The following is a 22,080-nucleotide window of genomic DNA, read 5'->3' on the forward strand; positions in this document are numbered from 1 at the left end:
TAGAGCGATTGGCCTAATCCAACAGGCTTCTCTTATGTTCTCTGCCTCCTGCTTTGATCTATAATCCTGGCTTGTTGTTTCAGCTTGCTCTATTGAAGTGATGGACATGAGGCAGGAGTTGATAATGCAGGTGAGCTGCGCACAGGTGAGCTGCAAGCAAGCTGCCGGCTAGCCCTGTGGAGCCTCCTTTTATTGAGACAAATATGCAAACCAGGCAGATACATTTTGGGCTGTGACCTTTACACATCTTCCGGTCCCAAGATCGTGGGGTGGTACAAAGTTATTTTGGCACCTGTTTCCACTGCGTCATTTTCCCCTTGCAAAGTGTATGACGAAGGAGACAAAAGGTCTCAGAGACAAAGGTTACAGACAGGACACCGCAGACTACTGAGACAGCAAAAGGTTAGACAGAGGCAACAATGTTCAGACAGCCGTGGCTTGTCGGAGGTGTGTGTGCCCAGCACCCCAAGGTCACACGTGCAGGCAGACTGTGGCTGCCTTCTGGTGGGGAGTGTTCTCCCTCCAGACCCCGCTCCCCACTCCACGATCATCCCTACATCTATGCCTTCAAGGCCCCAGTTCCTGGCTCACCCTCAGACTGTTGCCCAAAGCCCAGCGCAGCCCCAACACGATTCAGTTGACAGGACTTGGTCTTTGAGATGAAGTGGCACTCCATACAAACCACCATGGTTTCAATATTTGCACAGCAGACATTTTATACATCAAGCACTGAAAAGATCAAGAATGGGAGAGAGCTAATGTATTGTGAAAAGCTTTTGAGATTTGAAAAGCTTTTATTCAAATGAGACCAGATTGTAAACATCGAAGGAACGATAATAAACAGTAGTGACATTTGAATTGAATTTTAAAACCTTAAAAGCCGAAACTTGGTCATAAATATAAGCACCAATTCTGTGAATTGGCTATATTTTTACTGTTATTTGTAGCTCAGTACTACTTGTAATGTCATATTTTATAAACTGTTTTCTGGTCACTGACCGTATTAAAGATATTTGAGATATTTGAGATTTGAAAAGCTTTTATTCAAATGAGACCAGATGAGGAGATGCTACTCTGAAAAATGTGAGGAGACACTCTCTTGGAAAATCAGAAAAGGATTCTCACAAAGATGAAATTCAACAGAGATGAAAGTGAAGTTCTGCATTCAGGAACAAAAAGACAAAGGCACAAGTCTAGGATGGGGGGACTTGGTTTGGCAGCAGCAATGTAAAAAGGAGTCATCTTGGTGTCTTAGTTGATCACAAGCTGAACATGAGCCAGCAGTGTGATGCAGCTGCTACAATAAGCTAATGCTGTCTTAGGCTGCATTAACAGAAGCACACTGTCTAAATCAAAAGAAGGACTATTTCCACTGCATTCTGCCTAGAGCATCCAGAGTACTGTGTCAAGTGTTTGCCAGCACATTTCAAGAACACTAACAAACTGGAGGATGTGTAGAATGAGGTGACCAGAACGGTGCAAAGCCTAGAAACCATATTTCATGAGAAATAGTTGAAAGAGCTGGTTATGTTTAGTCTGGGGAAGAGAAGATTATGTTCTCTGTTGCTCTAGAGGGTAGGGTTAGAGTTAGAAATCTCCCCAAAATGGCTTCTCTTTGGTTTGCATCAGAGCCACCATAACGATATGGAAAAAATAGTATCATTTATATTCCTCAATTAAACTCAGATGCTCGGTTATGGTGCCTATTTAGCAAAAAATAGAGCCACTAACAAACAATATGGCCATTTGCCAGGCATTCTTTAGCTGCAGGTTGGACTGGGTGACCCTTAGGGTCCCTTCCAGCCCTACGATTCTATGGTTCTAAGAGAGAAGTTTCAGTGTGCTCAACAGAATCCCAAGGTTTCCAAAAACCAAGTGGGCAACCACCCCTACAATTCAATGAAGATCACAGAATGCTGAATGGCAGAAAAATGGAAAACGAAGGGAGTGCCTTTCTGACTGGAATACTGCACAGAGTACTTTACACTGCAGTAATTAGTTGCTGCTCCCACCTGTTACCAATACAGTGGTACCTCGGATTACAGACGCTTCAGGTTACAGACTCTGCTAACCCAGAAATAGTACCTCGGATTAAGAACTTTGTTTCAGGATGAGAACAGAAATTGGGCGGCAGTGGCACGGTGGCAGCAGGAGGCCCCATTAGCTAAAGTGGCACCTCAAGTTAAGAATAGACCTCCAGAACCCGAGGTACCACTGTATTTTTGTTTTAGGTTTCATTTTACAACTACTACTACTACTAACCAACATTGTTATGGGAGCCATTATCTCAGTAGACTGTCCCTTCACATGCATAAGCGTGTTCTTGATTGTTTGGCCACCCTAGAATGTGACAGAGACTGCACTCAGAAACTGGACTTTTGTTTTCCTGAGTACTGAAGCCCAGGCAGTAAGCTTTTATTATTATGAAGATTTTATTAAGATGTCAATTCTTAGTGAATAATGGCCCGCATTTCTGCTCAGATTTTCAATACTTATTCAACAACTTCCCTCACTCGAGAATACAGATGACCCCCTTCCTCAATGGCTCATCTTTTTACTTATAAACACCAGACCTCCTCTCCATCCACATCCTTAAGTATATGGCTCCATATGAGCTTGCTCTGGTCATGATCTTGGAGCAAGTTAGCCTCAGCAGCACACATCACTACACCAGGATTTAATGGAAGCTACTAACTCAGTTACTCAGGGACGCAGGTGGCGCTGTGGGTAAAACCTCAGCGCCTAGGACTTGCCAATCGTATGGTCGGCGGTTCGAATCCCCGCGGTGGGGTGCGCTCCCGTCGTTCGGTCCCAGCGCCTGCCAACCTAGCAGTTCAAAAGCACCTCCAGGTGCAAATAGATAAATAGGGACCGCTTACCAGCGGGAAGGTAAATGGTGTTTCCGTGTGCGGCTCTGGCTCGCCAGAGCAGCGATGTCACGCTGGCCACGTGACCCGGAAGTGTCTCCGGACAGCGCTGGCCCCTGGCCTCTTAAGTGAGATGGGCGCACAACCCCAGAGTCTGGCAAGACTGGCCCGTACAGGCAGGGGTACCTTTACCTTTACCTTTACTAACTCGGTGGGGGCCCCAGTTGCTTTTCTGTAGATGGGTGAGGATGGAAGAAGTTCCACTATCTATGGTCTATGAGTATATATGGAAAAGCTCTTTACTAATGGATCCCATCACAGCCTGAGCTCAAATGAATATGCCCTCCAAAATTCTCGTCTGAAAATGATGGTGGTAAATATATATATATATATATATATATATGCAGATAATCTCTGACATCAGCATTTGGTGTCAGATTTTCCACTAGTGGTCAGTAGTGGTTCATGACAGGTAGCGGTCAATATTGGATAGCTGGCATACAACCAGTAGCAGATGCCCACTTGATCTCTAGTTGGTCACTTTGCTGCTGCTCACAGGGGGGTAGCACAAGCAGAGAAAGGCTGTGAGGAGGTTGGTGTGGTCCAAATGCACCGGCAGTTCTCTGCTGGTGCATTTGCACTGCGCTGACCAAGCCACCGCCTTCCTGCTCTCCTTCTACCTCCCGGTAAGCAGCAGCAGGGAGACCAACTTGAGGTCAGGTCAGGACAACAGCCACACCCAAGCCCACCATGTTTTTTGCTCCTACATACAGCAAGCATCAGTGGTTGACTGTTCTCAAGAGATGGCTTGCTAATAGTACATAGCACATTTTCTGTTAACTTCATCCATCCATTTCATCCATCAATACACTCAGATTTCAACCAATTAATGTAAAATATTGAGATTAGATTTTGAGATCAACATCCAAACTGTGACAGTGGCGAGGGTGGGGAGTTGCTAAATCCTTCAAAGTGATTTTATTTCAGCTCCTGTCTAATTGAAGCCATCTGGCCATGACGAAATGTCACTGCACTGTCCTGCACCATCACACAGGAAGCGGAGATGGACCCAGTTGCTTTCTTACTGCTGGATCACTAGCTCATCACTTGGTATAAATCTAAAGTAACCTTGCTTTGTCCTTTACCAGCTCTGTGTGTTTCCTGGAGCAATGCAGCTGACTGCAGATTGGGTTCCCCCGCCCCCAACCTGCCATGAATATTATGTCATTATGTCATTCACACTATGCAAAATAGCCATTTCCCCACATTGTTACTTTCTCCTACCCCCCTCCCCCCAAAAGACAAGGAATATGACAGATCTAAACAACACAGTGAAGCTTATATAACCTAATGAATGGAATCTGTGGCTGGCAGACTTTCCTTTTAGGCAAACCCATCAAACGAAGCGAAATTAGATTGATCAGCAACAGTGCACACCTTTGGGGCACGGCACCACAGAAAGCCAGATCCAGGAGCATTGATGTTCTGACAAGGTGCTACTTAGAATCTGAGGGCCAAATGAGTGTGGTTAAATGGAAAGCTTTTATTGGGGAGTCAGGGGTGGGGAGTAGGAAGGGCTCCTCTAAGCCATCTAGCCTACACACCCTCCCTTGTTTGAGACAGAAAAATCCAGAGCTAATTGCCTTCAGATATGCACTCCTTGTCCTACAGCCTGAAGTGGGGCAGCCCCAGAAGAAATTTGACCACTGAATTCTGCTTATCAGACCAAGTGCTATGATCTCTTTTGCTTTCATAGGGCGCTACTAGGAGTGGGATACACCAAGGCACTGTGGGAGGATAAACCGAATGAGCAACTCTGGCAACAAGAATGCAGCAGATATATTGTTGAGGTGCCGAAGTATTTTATCGAGATACTTATTAGACTGAATTGGATATATTCCAGTTTTGAAGCCTAGGTTGCAAAGATAGATTTTCGATGGTATAGAAATGTGTGTGCCTGTGAGTATTAAAATACATTTTGTATGAACCCGCCCCTCCTTTAACTTGCTCGGTGCCATTTTTCAGTCTGATGTCTGCTTCTTTCATTCTTTTAAATGATTGCAGGGGGTGGGGGAGGGGACTGACCAAAGTCATGGGGAAAGGGAGGCATTTATGACACTGCTGAAATCATGGGGGGGGGGAATGACCCAGAGTGGTTTCTGAATGAGTTCAAAAGTTTGCAGCATCTTATTCAAAATAATAGTGTAATGATTTCATAGAATTGCAGAGTTGGAAGGGGAGACAATCTAGACCAACCCCTTTCAGTGCAGGAATCTTTCACCCAATGTGGGGCTCAGACTCACCACCCTGGGATTAAGAGCCTCCTCATCTTGTTTAGGGAAGTTTTTAATGTTTGAGGTTTTACTGTATTTTTTATATTCTGTTGGGAGCCGCCCAGAGTGGGTGGATATAAATAAATCATCATCATCATCATTATCATCTACCAATTGAGCTATCCAGCCATTTGTGTTTAATGCATTCAGAGTTCAAACTCATGAATTCAATATATGGGGCATTTTGTTCAAACAATGGTTGGCGGTTCGAATCCCCGCGACGGGGTGAGCTCCCGTTGCTCGGTCCCTGCTCCTGCCAACCTAGCAGTTCAAAAGCAAAGTCAAAGTGCAAGTAGATAAATAGATACCGCTCTGGAAGGAAGGTAAACGGCGTTTCTGTGCGCTGCTCTGGTTTGCCAGAAGCAGCTTAGTCATGCTGGCCACATGACCTGGAAGCTGTACGCCGGCTCCCTCGGCCAATAAAGCGAGATGAGCGCCGCAACCCCAGAGTCAGCCACGACTGGACCTAATGGTCAGGGGTCCCTTTACCTTTTTAAGGCGTGTTAATTCATAGAATCATAGAATCATAGAGTTGGAAGAGACCACAAGGGCCATCGAGTCCAACCCCCTGCCAAGCAGGAAATTCATACAATGACTTTTGCAAACCTTTCCTATAAGATAGCGGGGATTTACCCTTGCTTGTTTCAATGAAAGCTCATCAGTTAATTCACTTGCACAGGCATCCCATTCATGGCCAGTGCCATCTGGAGGGAGAAAGGTTGTTTTCTGCTGCTCCAGAGAAGTGGACACGGAGCAATGGTTCCAAACTACAAGAAAAAAGATTCCACCTAAACATTAGGAAGAACTTCCTGACAGTTAGAGCTGTTCGACAGTGGAATTTGCTGCCAAGGAGTGTGGTGGAGTCTCCTTCTTTGGAGGTCTTTAAGCAGAGGCTCGACAACCATATGTCAGGAGTGCTCTGATGGTGTTTCCTGCTTGGCAGGGGGTTGGACTCGATGGCCCTTGTGGTCTCTTCCAACTCTATGATTCTATGATTCTATGATTCTATGATCTCTGATATATTCAAAGGTCAACAGTAGCCCCCTATATTTTATATCTATTGCCTATAATGGATTATTAAACAGTCTTCACCATTTCACGCAGGATTCTGAGGGCAAGCAACTGACACTTATTAGGACGTAAATGAAATGTCCAAATGCCTCAAACAGCACAATTCATTTTGACTAGTGTAGACTTACAAGAGGAGCCAATTTGTAATGTCTACCCAATCAGGTATTTATTATGTCAGCGGGCAAAAAGCTAAACTAAGCCAGCTGTGGTCCTCCTGAATAATTTCAGATGAAATGACTTTCTCAGGGGGGGGGGAGAGAGAGAGAGATCTGTTTGCTTCCCAGCTACAGCATTTAATACTAATAATACAGGGTTGCCATATTTCAAAAAGTGAAAATCTGGACGGAAAAGTTGCTCAGCTTTCTTTTTTTTGGGGGGGGGGCAAAGTTGCTGTTAGTTTTTGTTAGCTGAAATATGCAATGCTGTTAAGAATCATAAGAATGGTTCCAAACCATTCTCAAAATTCTCCTCTACATATATTGACATTAAATATTCCCTGGATTTCCTCTGAATAGTCAAATATTTGCTGAATGGTCTTTGAATATTCAGTATTGGTATTCTACATCCAATGAACCTGATTTCCATCTTTGATATTTCAATTCTGCATTTGATAATTGATACATTAGTATTTACTGATAGTATTTCATAGCAAACAAACTATACTATTTAGTATTTGGCAATATTTGCTGAATGTCATGTAATGGTCCTTAGGATTTGATAGAAGTATTTAGGATTTAATAGAAGACATGCAATTACATTTATACCTCATGTTATATTTGCTTCAGTTTGAGCGTTTTCAGGTTGCGTCCTGTGGCGACCCGGAAGTACCGGAAATGGTTACTTCCAGGTTTTGCCACTCGCGCATGCGCTGATGCGCAAAATGATGTCATGTGCATGCGCAGAAGCAGCGAATTGCGACCTGCGCACGCGCAGGCGCGGGTTGCATTCTTTTCAGGTTGTGAACGGGCCTCCGGAACAGATCCCGTTCGCAACCAGAGGTACCACTGTATCTGACAACTGGCAACTTATGAGACTTCATGTTTGACACCTTCCAATGTCAAAATCATCAAGAGATATCAACAACAAGAGTATAGCACTCAATTTCTGAGGTAAAATTTTAAATCTCAGATATGAAATTTGAATGGCGAGAAGTCACATGGAGACAAATTTCACCCGCCCGCAATAAATGGTGGTTTGCTTAAGTTAATAGTCATATCTACAAGTCTCAAACTACCAAAATGTTATGGATCATGACAGAAGTAAACTATCCTGTATACCAACGATTCCCAAACTCCACCACCCCACGGGACACTTGAAAATTGTTGAGTGTCTTGGTGGATCATTTGGTGGGGGTTTTTTATGCCTGTTGTATCAATTGTGATGCACTGTGTTAGATGCTGTGTGATTTTAATTGTATTTTATTGCTTTTTTTATTTCTTACATTGCACTGCATTCTATAACAGTTTGAATTCCACAGAATTAAAATTGTAATGTTCTTCACAGGCATGCTGTGGAGCACTTGAATGAAGCTTGCGGATCACTGGTGGTCTATTGGCTCACAGTTTGGAAAGTCCTGCTGTGTGCACTTAATTGAGTGTATTTTCCATTGAATTAAATGGGGAGTGTCTGTGAGTAGACATGTATAGGACTGCACTTTTCAAGCCTTTGGGGGCTGACTGACCTCAATTTCTTCAGCAAGCTCTAATATGATGATTAACTGGTGTGGGTCTGCTGTCAAGACTGCTGACAATGACAATGGAGAGGAGCCACAATTCCATAGTAGAGCTTCTGCTTTGCATTCAAGCTCCTAGGTTCAATTCCAGGCATTTCTCGGAATGCCAGAAACCCTGGAAAGTTGATGCCAGTCTCTGCAGACAATACTGAGCTAGATGGATCAGTGTTCTGACTCAGGGTAAGGTAGCTTCCTATGTTCCTAATTGCTCATATATTCCCAGATCTCAGGTGAGATCCTGCCTCACTGGAACATGGAAGTACAGTGGTACCTCAGATTAAGTACTTAATTCGTTCTGGAGGTCCGTTCTGGAGGTCTAACTGTTATAATAATAATAATTTATTATTTATACCCCGCCCATCTGGCTGAGTTTCCCCAGCCACTCTGGGCGGCTCCCAATCAAGTATTAAAAACAGTACAGCGTTAAATAGTAAAAACTTCCCTGAACAGGGCTGCCTTCAGATGTCTTCTGAATGTCAGGTAGTTGTTTACCTCTTTGACATCTGATGGGAGGGCGTTCCACAGGGCGGGCACCACTACCAAGAAGGCCTTCTGCCTGGTTCCCTGTAGCCTCACTTCTCGCAATGAGGAAACCGCCAGAAGGCCCTCGGTGCTGGATCTCAGTGTCCAGGCTGAACAATGGGGGTGGAGACTCTCCTTCAGGTATAACCTGAAGCACCACTTTAGCTAATGGGGCCTCCTGCGGCTGCCGTGCCGCTGGAGCCCAATTTCCGTTCTCAAACTGAAGCAAAGTTCTTAACCCAAGGTAATATTTCTGGGTTAGCGGAGTCTGTAACCTGAAGTGTATGTAACCTGAAGCGTCTGTAACCCAAGGTACCACTGCATTAAACTATGATGATCTTCATTCTACCTCCAGAACAGTGTAAAGATAAAGGTACCCCTGATCATTAGGTCCAGTCATGGCCGACTCTGGGGTTGCGGCACTCATCTCGCTCTATAGGCCGAGGGAGCCGGCGTTTGTCCACAGACAGCTTCCGGGTCATGTGGCCAGCATGACTAAGCTGCTTCTGGCGAACCAGAGCAGCGCATGGAAACACCGTTTACCTTCCCGCAGGAGGGGTGCCTATTTATCTACTTGCACTTTGACGTGCTTTCGAACTGCTAGGTGGGTAAGAGCTGGGACCGAACAACAGGAACTCACCCCGTCACAGGGATTCAAACCGCCGACCTTCTGATCGGCAAGCCCTAGGCTCTGTGGTTTAACCCACAGCGCTACCTGCATCCCTGGAAAGTTGATGCCAGTCTCTGCAGACAATATTGAGCTAGATGGATCAGTGTTCTGACTCAGGGTAAGGTAGCTTCCTATGTTCCGAATTGCACATATATTCCTAGATCTCGGGTGAGATCCTGCCTCACTGGAACATGGAAGTATTAAACTATGATGACATTCATTCCACCTCAAGAACAGTGTATCTGTGCATTAAAAAAAATAAATTCAATCTGCTTCTGAGTTGTTCTGAGCTGTCTCTGCTTTGATTTGTGTTTCTGGTTCCAGGATGTTCTTATAAAGCAAAGCTCCTTGTTCTCCCCATTCACTATAATGGGGGATCTAAGAATGCCTGTCACAAGAACATCCTTGTGGAATTCCCACCAATGCACATAGGCTCTGTGACAGGGCATGTAGGAATTTCTCGACAGAGTCGTCCCTGAAGAAAGGGGTCCCTGGAATGAAATATCTGAATTAGAGAAGAAGGTGTTTTTAAATTTAATGTAAACTTGGCTGTCCCTCCAATAAAATGGGAAGCCTTGATTGACAGTGGCTATACCAGGGCTATCAATCTTTGTTTAGCTCAAGCAAGGAACTTTTCAGCAACACAGCACAGCCACTCAAATAAAACCTCAAAAGAAGCTGCAAATAGGGATGGACAAATGTGTTATTTTTGGTTTCTCCCAATTCCTCCTTTTCCCACTCTTAAGTTCTCCACATTTCCACATCAGTTTGTGTTTGGTTTTGCTTTTTTAAAGTCCTCATGAAAATTCATCAGCACTTTATTGCAAATTTCTTATAATATGCTCATTTTCATGCAATTTTGCCCAATATACACCATTTTGCAAAGCAACTTCCTCTAATAGAATACATTTTGAATGTTGTTTTCTATAATGCTTTCCCTCTATATGATATGTGAACTTCAACCAAGTATATATTTGTACACATTACTTGGTTGGAGATCTGCATTGCAAAATTTGGAGAAATGTGAATTTTCGAAGGATGCTTGTGTTTCAATTCACATATTGTTCCGGAAAAAGCACCTTAGCGAAGTTTGTCTTTAAAAGTGAACTGAATCAAACTTATCCCCCACTGCTAGCTGCAAGGACACAGAAAGGTTTGACTCATTGGGGTTTTCACTGTTCTGTTCTGCTCTGCTCAGTTAGATGTAGCTTAGAAAATTCGTTCTAGTCTCTCGTGAAATTTTTCCTTTGCTTTTTTGTACTCTTTGCAAATAGGAGCTTTGTTTAGGTAAAATAAGAACCAAACAGAACTAGACGTTCCGGAAGAGCTGGGATTTGCTAAGGAAGCATGAGGGACCAAGCTGCCCAGATCTCATTAGGAGTCAAGAGGAGGCTTTGATACATATACTGATTTGACACCTTGCTGAGTTTTAGTCTTTAAGGGAAATAGGTACCCACAGCTCCCTGGATTTCAAAGGGAAATCTTCATCCCTAGTTTCAAGCAATTTAGAAGGCTGTTCTGCTTCCATGTGCCTGGTATGACCTTCAGGCATCCTTCAAATTCCACCTAGTTTGTGTCAACGTCACTTTCCACTGGGTCAGTGTTGGTGCTGACCTTTAAAGCCCTAAACAGCTTCACCCCTGTATACCTAAAGGTGTGTCTCCACCCCCATCATTCAGCCTGGACACTGAGGTCCAGCTCCGAGGGCCTTCTGGCGGTTCCCTCACTGTGAGAAGTGAAGCTACAGGGAACCAGGCAGAGGGCATTCTCAGTGGTGGTGCCCACCCTGTGGAACGCCCTCCCATCAAAAGTCAAGGAAATAAACAACTATCTGACTTTTAGAAGACATCTGAAGGCAGCCCTGTTTAGGGAAGTTTTTAATGACTGATATTTTATGGCTTTATTATTATTATTAATAATAATATTCTTTTGGGAGCTACCCAGAGTGGCTGGGGAAACCCAACCAGATAGGCAGGGTATAAATAAATTACTACTACTACTACTATCATATTTTTCAGTGTATAACACACACACACCGTGTGAAACACGACCCCTATTTTTGGGGACTTAAAATAAAGAAATACCCCATATGCAATATCCATGTATAAGACAACCCCTAATTTTAAACCTGAAAAAATAGGGGGGAAATATAGTCTTATACATGGAAAAATAGGGTAATTGGTTGGGCCTTGGCCAAAATCCCAATAAACCCCGTGGGAAAGAACATTGATGTTAACTACATTAAATGTAACCACTTATTATTCCCCCACCACTCCCAGGCTACGGTAATTGCCCCTCTTCCCCCAAAAAAGGAGGGGCATCAAGGTAACCAAATCCATTTCAGTACCAAGCATAAGCCTCAAATCAGACTGGGTCTAAATTATCCACTCCGTCCAGGTGTGCTGGGCCCAGGGGTTAACCCGAGCTACACAGTCCAGGTCCGGTCCCAAATCCAAGGATTCCGCGATAAGTCAGCCCAACAGGGCCAAGGCAGGAAATCAGGCTAGGTCAGGCACAGGGTCTCAGGCAGGTTCCAACAAGCAGCAATGTTGCTCCCGCAACCTGGGGCGGGGTCCAGTAGCCTTTTATCTTTGTTGGGGTAACGGCTGGTCCTGATCCTCGGTGACTCCAGAGGAGGGCAACCAAAATGGTCAAAGGCCTGGAAACGATGCCTTATGAGGAACGGCTAAGGGAGCTGGGCATGTTTAGCCTGGAGAAGAGGAGGTTAAGGGGTGATATGATAGCCATGTTCAAATATATAAAAGGATGTCACATAGAGGAGGGAGAAAGGTTGTTTTCTGCTGCTCCAGAGAAGCGGACACGGAGCAATGGTTCCAAACTACAAGAAAGAAGATTCCACCTAAACATTAGGAAGAACTTCCTGACAGTAAGAGCTGTTCGACAGTGGAATTTGCTGCCAAGGTGTGGTGGAGTCTCCTTCTTTGGAGGTCTTTAAGCAGAGGCTTGACAACCATATGTCAGGAGTGCTCTGATGGTGTTTCCTGCTTGGCAGGGGGTTGGACTCGATGGCCCTTGTGGTCTCTTCCAACTCTATGATTCTATGATTCTATGATTCTATGATTCTATGATTCTATGATTCTATGATTCTATGATTCTATGATTCTATGACTCACCTCCCTGTCCGAAGGTGAGCACTCCTCCTGCGAGTACTCAGGTCTCTCCTTCTCTCAGACCTGAGTCTCTGCAGCTCGGGAGATGTCGGTGGGTTCCTAGATCCAGGGGCTGCCTAAGCCTCTCCTGACCCAACTGGTAGTGGAGCAGCTGTACATGATTGCCCAGCAGAGGGCAAACAAGGTCATCCCCGCATCTGGAGCCAAGGCAGGCTCAGGCCCCTGACTTGGCCCAGCTGGTGCTTGTTGCAGGGGAACCTGTGCGGACTGGGGCTCTTCAGAATTAGGCCCTGGACTCGGTTCAGATGCCGCCTGAGGCAGAGGATCCGGTGTGGACTGAGACTCCTCTGGTTCCAAGTCCAAGCCCAAGTCCCAGGCCATCACACCAGACATGACTGAAGGTGGAATGTTCTCCCCAGCTGGTGCCCACAGTATGGCTTTTCAGGCAACAGGTGAAGGGTTTTTTGTCTCCCACGCCTTTTGATTATAATGTGTACCTCTATTTAAGTGACAGGTAGGTAGCCGTGTTGGTCTGCCATAGTCAAAACAAAATAAAAGAAAAAAAATTCCTTCCAGTAGCACCTTAAAGACCAACTAAGTTAGTTCTAGGTATGAGCTTTCGTGTGCATGCAGGAACTTTCTATCTTTCTATCTTCTACCTAAAATACATAAACCAGGAAATCCAGGACGCCCCATCATTTCAGGTATTGGCACTATTACAGTGGGTGTCTCCGTTTATATGGACTCTGTTCTGAAACCATATGCCATCAGTGCTCCCAGCTATGTACGTAAATGAAGAAGTGTGCATGCACACGAAAGCTCATACCTAGAACTAACTTAGTTGGTCTTTAAGGTGCTACTGGAAGGAATTTTTTTTCTATTTAAGTGCATTTAGATCTTATCAGTATGGCGTGCCGCCCACTCCCAGCAGTGGCCATCTGAATAAGCTTCTATAGCACAGAAGGGCTGAATAGTGAATCCTGATTAAGAGTTTATTCATATATCCTGTTCATTTGCATGATGATTACACTGTTACCACACATAACAGTCTGGCCATTTTTACTCATTGGAGCAGAAGAAGGCCAGAAGCTGTTAAACAGACTATTGGTTGGTTGGTGTTGTTTTTAATCAATTTTATTAAATGTGTTCAACCTAATATACAATAAGATTCAAACTGAACTAAAAAGAATAATGAAAAACCATATGTCTAACAGAAAAAACTAAAGAGAAAAAGAAAGGAAGGTACACTAATAATAATCCTCATATGATCCTCATAAAACACAAAATTATACGACGTGGGGATCCAGGGCACAGTCCTTCAATAGCTGCGCTCGTTTCTCTCTGGTTGGGGACAGAGGGTGGCGCTTGGGGGGGAATTGTCATCGCGCCACTCCTTGGTGTGTGGAGTACCTCATGGTGCGATTCTCTCCCCAATGCTTTTTAACATCTTTATGCGCCCCCTCGCCCAGCTTGTCCGGAGTTTTGGGCTGGGTTGCCATCAGTATGCCGATGACACCCAACTCTATCTGTTGATGGATGGCCATCCTGACTCGGCCCCAGACACACTGACCAGATGTCTGGAAGCTGTGGCTGGATGGTTACGTGGGAGCCGGTTGAAGTTAAATCCTTCGAAGACAGAGGTCATCTGGCTGGGACGGGGCGATATGGGATTGAGGGGGCAACTCCCATCTCTTGCGGGGGTGCAATTAGTGCCAGCATTGTCCGTTAAGAGTTTGGGTATAATCTTTGATACCTCCCTCTCTATGGAGGCGCAGATTACAGCTATAACAAAGGCAACATTTTTTCATCTCCTCCAAGCTAAGCAGTTGGCTCCTTATCTCTCTCGCCCTAACCTAGCCACTGTGATCCACGCGACGGTCACCTCCAGACTGGATTATTGTAACTTGCTCTATGTGGGGCTGCCCTTGAGACTGACCCAAAAACTCCAGCGGGTGCAGAATGCCGCGGAGAGACTCCTTATGGGGTCTTTGCTGCGAGATCATATTCATCCGGTACTATACCAGCTGCACTGGCTCCCGGTGGAGTACAGGATCAGGTTTAAGGTTGCTGGTTTTAACCTTTAAAGCCCTATACGACCTAGGACCATCGTACCTACGGGACCACAGAGAAATTTATGGTCTGCAAATAAAAACATCCTGAAGATCCCAGGCCACAGAGAGGTTAGGCTGGCCTCAACTAGAGCCAGGGCTTTCTCGGCCGCGGCTCCAATCTGGTGGAACGCTCCATCACAAGAGACAACCTGACATCTTCCCGCAGGGCCTGCAAGACAGAGCTGTTCCACCAGGCCTTTGGTCAGGGCGCAGCCTGACCCCCTCCTCTGGCAATCTGCACAGAATTTTGCTTAATGGTTGCCATCAATTTGATTTTAATTAATTTTATAATGAATGTTTTCAGAATGTTGGATTATTTTGATTGTTGTTAGCTGCCCTGAGCTTCAGCTGGGGAGGGCGGGATATAAATAATTATTATTATTATTATTATTATTATTATTATTATTATTATTATTATATATATCTATGTAGCCCTCAGTCACAGTTTTATCTTAGAGGGTTGAATTCTCCCACCTCCCTGTACATATCTTCATTTATTACCAATATATGTAAAGATACACATCTAGTTAATACTACTAACCACCAAAAAATCAAAGATCACACAAGAAGCCCAATCCCCCAAAAAAAAAAAAAAAATGGAAAAAAGGAAGATAAAGAAAGAAGAACTATTGGTTGGTTGAAGTTGTTGTTTATGAAGTACCGCACCATGAACACTATTTTTTTTAATCAAAATATATAACATTTAAAGGAGGTGGGCCCTCAGTTTATTACACAGATTACCAACAGTTTCAAATAATAATAAAGCCAACACAATAAAGAGGATGATTCAATATTTCAAGAGAATAATCTAATACATGTACAGAACAAAATAAAAAACAACAGGCCAAAATAATAAAAAAATTAAAAAACTAAGTCACATGACAGGTTCTAATCTTACTGTACCCCAATGGACCATAGCACTGTGGCTTGTATACCCTCCAGAGGGCCTGTCTGTCAAAGGGAGACATTGAGGACTGGCAATGATAGGACACCCTCTTCTCCATCCCACCCCCAGCTGTTCCAGTTGCTAATACTGGTCTTACTGCACTCCAAGGGGCTGGGGGTCACAGCAGCTTGGTTTAGGATTGGTGACCCAAGCCAAGGGGGCGAACCAAAGTGTATTAGGCATCCCTATCACTTGCTCTGAGATGGTGCTAAAAATATAATAATAATAATGAAAAGGGCATTGTTGAAAGAGAATTGCTAAGCATATGAGCTGTTTGATATTTGTTTTGCTCTGGGGGGTACGGTCTGCAATTATCCTCTGATTCTTTTAAAATGAATTTATGGTAACTAGATTAAAATGCAGGCAATATCCAATATTGCAAATGAAAGGTGTTAATTACAGTACAGAACATTGCCGTTTGTTTATTTATTTATGCAGCTAAATATCCATAATGATCCGAAATAGCAATATAAGCATTTGAAATAAGTTTTTTGGGGGGGCACTTTGTGTGCCTCCCTTCTTCAAAACGAAACAAAAACCCTCTTTATTTTATATTTTAAATTACCAATAGCGTTTAATAGTCGTAAAAGTTAAGACACGTTATTTATGAAACCCATTAATCCTTGGTGCTAGTTGAAATTCACATCGTTGGGGAGTTATCAATAATTAAAAGGGAAGATGTCATTAAAGTCTGCTGGAGAGGACACGGCAGTCACCTGGGATGTAAACTTTATCTTCAGAATTACAGAACATGATTAATGGGGAGGGGAAAGTATTATCTCTGTTTGAGGCCCCTGACCTTCAGAGAAGCCCAGAATATTCTTCTGCCTGCAGACAGCTATGGCAGTGGAGCGGGAAGTCTCAGATGCGGAATGAATATTCTACATTAGCCAGCAGGAAAAGAACATCTTCGAACCTGAATTTCACATAACAAGTTTTTTCTCTCTTTTAAGCCAGTTTTTGGGGGCTTCCAGCAATATCAACTTTCCCCACTTCCCGTTCCAAAAATATGTTTGTAAAAAAAAATAGCCGGATAGACTGATGTTCACTCTCCTACCCTACACATGTGCTGTTTTGGGGATTCTCCTAACCTCTCAAACCTGATTTGTGGGGCAGGAGAAGGACAGAGCAATAGTTGGACTCATCACATAGCCTCCTTCAAGCACAACTTTTAAGTTGAATCCAGCCCGCTGAAACTAGGGAATTTTGCTAAAATGCCCTGAAACATGTTTTGTTCTGATTCCTCTCCAGTCTCCCATGTGATTCAGGTAGTGAAGTAGTTATTGATGTATTACAACATCAAAAACTTCAGACTGGGCAGGTGCCTTTCATCCAGAAGGAGGGAGACCTACATCGGGTGAGTGTGTGCATGCTCACTACAGAGAAGTCCCTGTTCTGGGTCCATACAAAATAGCTCTATCTTAACTTTCAGTCAACAGGAGCCCTTTGCTGTACGCAGTGAATTATGCATTATGTAGCACATAATTACAAAATTAGTAAACCTACATCAATCTACAGTTTGCTGTACTGTAACCTCTGGTGATTCTACTTATTGGAACTTAATTTTCTCTCCAGATGCTACATAGCTAGCATGAATGAGACTAAAAGTGAAATTAGAGATATGTGGTGATAACTGGAGTCTTGGGAATTCTGGAACGCCTGGTAAAATATTTTTTAATACCTGCAATATATTTGGATATGCGTATGTGGTACAAATCTTCCCTCTTCAAAGACCTTCCACACATTAGAAGTACAACTCAGAAAGCTGACACTCCCTAGAAAACCATATGAAAAGCAAACAACGATAAATAAATCATACACCCATCAAAGAGGCTCTAAGTAGAGCTTTGAATCCAGAAAAGGATGGAGGGAGGAAATGAGAAATATCATTTTGGGCCTTCTCACACAAGGTTTTGGTGAATTCCACCCCAAAATCAGTTTATATTGAGAATGCAAAACATACATTAGCCAAAATGCTCATATGAATTTAAAATGTGTCTTTCACACATAAACAACCCCACATTCAAATAATTAGCGAGAGAGACACTCCAAGCAACTGAAACCATGTGAATCCCGTTTTTGGCCAAAAAATTACAATCCAGCCACTGTGATTGGAATGCCTTGGCAAAATATTTCACTGTTATTAAAACCTTCTGCAACTTCCAGTTGGCTGCAGGAGCTTCCTGCAGCCAATCAGAAGCTGCGCTTTGGTTTCCGAATGTTTGCTTATGTCCCAGCTGGACTCTGATCAGTCTGATAGTGCGTCTTACCTTATCCCGAATCCCTTGCCTCACATTTTCCCTTTCAGCCTCCATCTTGGCATATTTAGCTTTCCTCTCTTCTTCCTGCTGCCGAAGGGCTTCCTGTCGTTCTTCTTCCTTCTTGGCAGCATCTGGATCCTTCTCTTCTTCTCCACCCAGCATCTTCCCCATGTCTTTGGTAGCCCCTAAGGAAAGAGAGCAACGAAAAGGCAATGTGAGGAGGAATCGAGACACTAAGAAGAACCTTTGTGGGCGAGTACAATGTTGTCCTTGTGCATGAGGAGCTGGATCCAGTTACTTTATTTTTAAAAAAGGAGTCCCTTTACAAAGAAGGAGCTTGGATTCAGAGAAGCCTTTTGAAAACAGAAGGAGACAGAATAAGGTAAATGTTGCTGATTTCCCCTCTTGCCAATCAACAGGTAACTTTTTTTTCCAGCGCATGACAGTTTTGCACATGCTCATTTCTAAATCTGTTCTACCTCTCATCCACATCAATCTGTGATTTATTTATTTTAAAAATGCATTGCGTATGTTTTGTTCAGCATTTCTGCATACTTTTTATGCATTTTTAGTGCCTTTTACCCTGAAATGCACATTTTATATGCATTTCGCTGTCTTCTAAAGCAGGGATGTCCAACAGGTCAATTGTGATCTACTGGTAGATCCCTGTGAGGTATTGGTAGATCACCGGTTGATCTCTGGCTACCTTTCCTCAGTGTCGTTGAAAATGACTCCTGTCCCACCCCCTCGCCCAGCCCTCCATTGTTCTCTGATCAGTGGAAGGGAAAACTGAGCTTTCTCTTTGTGGCTGTTTCCATTCAAAGCATTATTATTGTGAGTGACTTTTTCCGTTTGACCCTTGCCTTTAACCCCCCCCCCCAAAAAAAAAAACCCCGGAACTTTCCTCCTAAGAAAGTATTTGTATAAAAACGGGGCTTTCCTCCTCCATAAAAAAGCTCAACAACTCTGACCTGAACCCCCCCCAAAAAAAAACGGGACTTTTCTCCTCCCTAAAAAAAACTCAACAACTTTGACCTGAACCCAAAAAACCTGGGGTAGATCATTGCCAGATTTCAATTCTGAAAGTAGATCACAGTCTCTCGGGAGTTGGCCACCCCTGTTCTAAAGCATTGAAAAATTCAGAGAAGGGTGAAAACTGAATGAGAGCTGCTTTCCAAGCTGAGCATTGGTCAGGGAAGTGGAAATCAGGTCAGTTTACTTAACAATCTGAACCAAGTAAAATCATCAAGCATCCTCATTGACCCCTCCCAAGTTATTCTGGCATGTCTTCTATGTCCCCCAGAGTGGATATTCAGTGGGTACAGGAAGAAAGGAGAAACCACCCCTTTCCAAAAGTGGACATCTGCTCACACAACTCTAAATCCAATTCATGCTGTTGTCACTGTGGCTTCGGGAGTAAACCCGGAGGAAAAATCTTGTGGGACATCTTCAGGGAAAGAAAAAGCTATGGAATAAACCCTACACAAATCTCTTTTACCCTTTTACAAGTCCACCACATATGAAAGAACGTTCCCTCTATCTCTTTGCATCTCCAGCACTTAACTGATTCAGTCTTATTCATCTTAGTAAGCCTACTTGGAGTTAAATACCATCTGTAAATCATTTTCAAGTAGTTCTCCTTCAAAGAATAACATGCTGTGAACTTCAAGTCACTTTTCTAGAGTTTTTCCCAGAAGTTAAAATCTATATTGTGACCTATATCTATTGCCCAGTTTGTCATTGAGGCTTTAACAAGCTTGTCCTTTGTTTCCCACTCTAATAACAAATTATACAATTTAGACGAAAATTGTTTTGTAAAAGTTCTTTTTTGAATTGTGGGCTTTGATCCAGAAAATCATTTTTTTCCTACAGTGGTGCCTCGCAAGACGAAAAGAATCCGTTCCGTGATTCTCTTCGTCTAGCGGTTTTTTCGTCTTGCGAAGCAAGCCCATTGACGGTTTAGCGGATTAGCGCTATTAGCGGATTAGTGGCTTTTAGCAGCTTTTAGCGGCTTATCAGCTTAGCGGATAAGCGGATAAGCGGCTTAGAAAAAGGGGGGAAGGGGGGAAAGTCGGAAAAACTCGCAAGACATTTCGTCTTGCGAAGCAAGCCCATAGGGAAATTCGTTTTGCGAAGCGCCTCCAAAACGGAAAACCCTTTCGTCTAGCGGGTTTTTCGTCTTGCGAGGCATTCGTCTTGCGGGGCACCACTGTATCTAATTTAAACATTTCATGTAACTGATGGTATTGTAACCAATCTGGAACATGGCTCCTTACATTTTCCATTGATCTCAGTTTGAGTCCCCCCACTCCACCCTGTAATTCCCTGTAGGTTGCCCACTGTCTATCCATATTAACTCTCTTAATAGAAATAGCTTTCTTCCCTTCCAGAAGATTTTTATATTTCTCCCAAACTCTATACAGATTCTTCCTAAGAAAACAGTTCATAAAACTTTTATAAATTTTCACCTTCCCATACCAAAGACATGCATGCCAGCCAAATTTTAAGTCATGACCTTCTAAATCCAGGATATCTGCATTATCCAATGTAATCCCTTCTTTTAACCAACACAAACAGGCTGCCTCATAATACATTTGCAGGTCTGACAGGGCAAAGCCTCCTTTTTCTTTTATGTCTATCATAATTTTATGTTTGATTCTTGGCTCCCCACCCCACCCCGTGAGATAAATTTAGAAATATCCTTCTTCCATTCTTTGAAGCAGCCTAAATTATTTTCAGCTGGACTTGATTGGAATAAAAACAGCATCCTGAGCAATAGATTCATTATAATAGCTGAGATTCTGTCAAGCAGGGAGACCTTCATTCTCTCCCAAATCTCCAACTGTTTCTTGATCTCTTTCCACAGTTTAACATATAAGTTCAGATTTCTTACTGTCAGCCAGATTCTCAGATATCTAACTTTTTTACATATTTGCAAACCAGACATTTTTTCTAACATATTTTTCAACTTATCATCCATGTTTTCCATCAACATTTTTGTTTTATCTGAATTTATTTTAGACCCTGACATGCTTCCTCATATGATAGACAACAGTCCATGCAGAATGGCCACTTAAAGTCCACACACACACACACACACACACACACTTACATATTATATGCATCAGTCCATACATACGGTCAAGGACAAGTAAATCCTGTTTCTTCCCATTCCCAAATAAAGAGAATAAACAGGGGGGTTGTGTACTGCCTGATCAATGTGCATAGACTCCAAATGATGCTGTCAACTATGCACAATCTGGTGGCATAAATAGAGTATTTCACCCTTCGCTAGGTCACTAAGCATATGGCTCCCTTGAAAAATATTCCCTTGAAGAGATACTATGTACATTTACCAGTGTGTGAAATTTTCACATTTTCCAGTATCACTTGGAGATTAAGTACATTGACCATGCAGTATGCAAAATCCTGTTTAAGATGTTCATTTGTGCATGTTCCCCATAATGTACACAATAGCTGGTATTGGGGGGGGGCGTTATTGGGTTGTTGCTTTTATTTTAATTATGAATTTTGTGGTTTTATGTTTTGATTTTATTCTGTGAATCTGCCCTGAGACCACCAGGTATAGGGCAGTATATAAATTCAATAAATAAATAAATAAATAAATAAATAAATAAATAAAATAATTTGTGCACATTCCCCATTCAGCCCAACATACACATATTGCAGCTTCTTTTCAGCTTGATGTCTGTACTAGATATTTACCCAGATTTCAAACTAGAACATTTTATTTCCTCTGGACTCAGAAGTTATTATGGATTCTGTCTACATACCTTCCTATGCTTGAATTCTCTCTCAGCCTCTCATGATGACTTGCGTGCTGGTTTAACATGCATGCATCACTTGGTCTCTCTGGTAGATTACAGTGCATTTGATGATTGGCAGCTAGAAAAGGAAACTAGGCTCACATTGTGAGAAGTGATGTGAAGTGATATATGAGTTTTATCTGGGGTGTTAGATATGTGGTCTCTCTCTCACACACACAGAGGCAATTCATCCCCTGATGTTGACGATTCTCCTATCCACTGGCATTACCCTTCATCTCTGCTCAGACAGTCATGAACTGATTGTACCCAACTAATATCAACTGGGTCCATTCTCAGTGGAAGAGAGACAGCTCACAGACCGATAATTGCACTCTGTAGAATTTAATATGACAGAGGCACGATACATTTGGAGTGAACAGAAAGGCTGCAAAGTGGAAAATCCTCAGTAGTTTTGTTCATTTTCCAATCAAAGCAGTTTCTCTGGAAATGGTGGTTATGGAAGGTGGCTGACCTATGTCCCTCCAGTCATTGGTGGCGTCCAACTCCCATCAGCCTCAGCTGGTATTGTTGATGGAAAGGACCGCTGGGAGCTGACATCCAGCAAAATCCAGAGGACTACGGGTGAGATACCCTTGCTGTAATAAATGA

General features: G+C 43.2%; 1 protein-coding gene and 1 long non-coding RNA gene across 3 annotated transcripts in view; one reads left to right on the top strand and one right to left on the bottom strand.

The window, feature by feature from the left end:
- CPLX1 (complexin 1) overlaps positions 1-22,080 on the bottom strand; it is a 161,578-nt gene that overhangs the window by 46,813 nt on the left and 92,685 nt on the right. For both annotated transcript variants that reach the window (XM_079959876.1, XM_079959877.1), the window contains exon 3: positions 17,654-17,829. In XM_079959876.1, coding sequence (XP_079816002.1) covers positions 17,654-17,829 — 176 coding nt within the window. The remainder of the gene's footprint in view (positions 1-17,653; positions 17,830-22,080) is intronic.
- Positions 17,836-22,080, top strand: part of LOC307206628 — a 92,642-nt gene continuing 88,397 nt past the window's right edge. The window contains exon 1 of the long non-coding RNA XR_013834433.1: positions 17,836-18,063. This is a non-coding gene — a long non-coding RNA (uncharacterized lncRNA). The remainder of the gene's footprint in view (positions 18,064-22,080) is intronic.

The sequence above is a fragment of the Podarcis cretensis genome (assembly GCF_951804945.1).
Source record: "Podarcis cretensis genome assembly, chromosome: 17".
Lineage (NCBI taxonomy): Eukaryota > Metazoa > Chordata > Lepidosauria > Squamata > Lacertidae > Podarcis > Podarcis cretensis.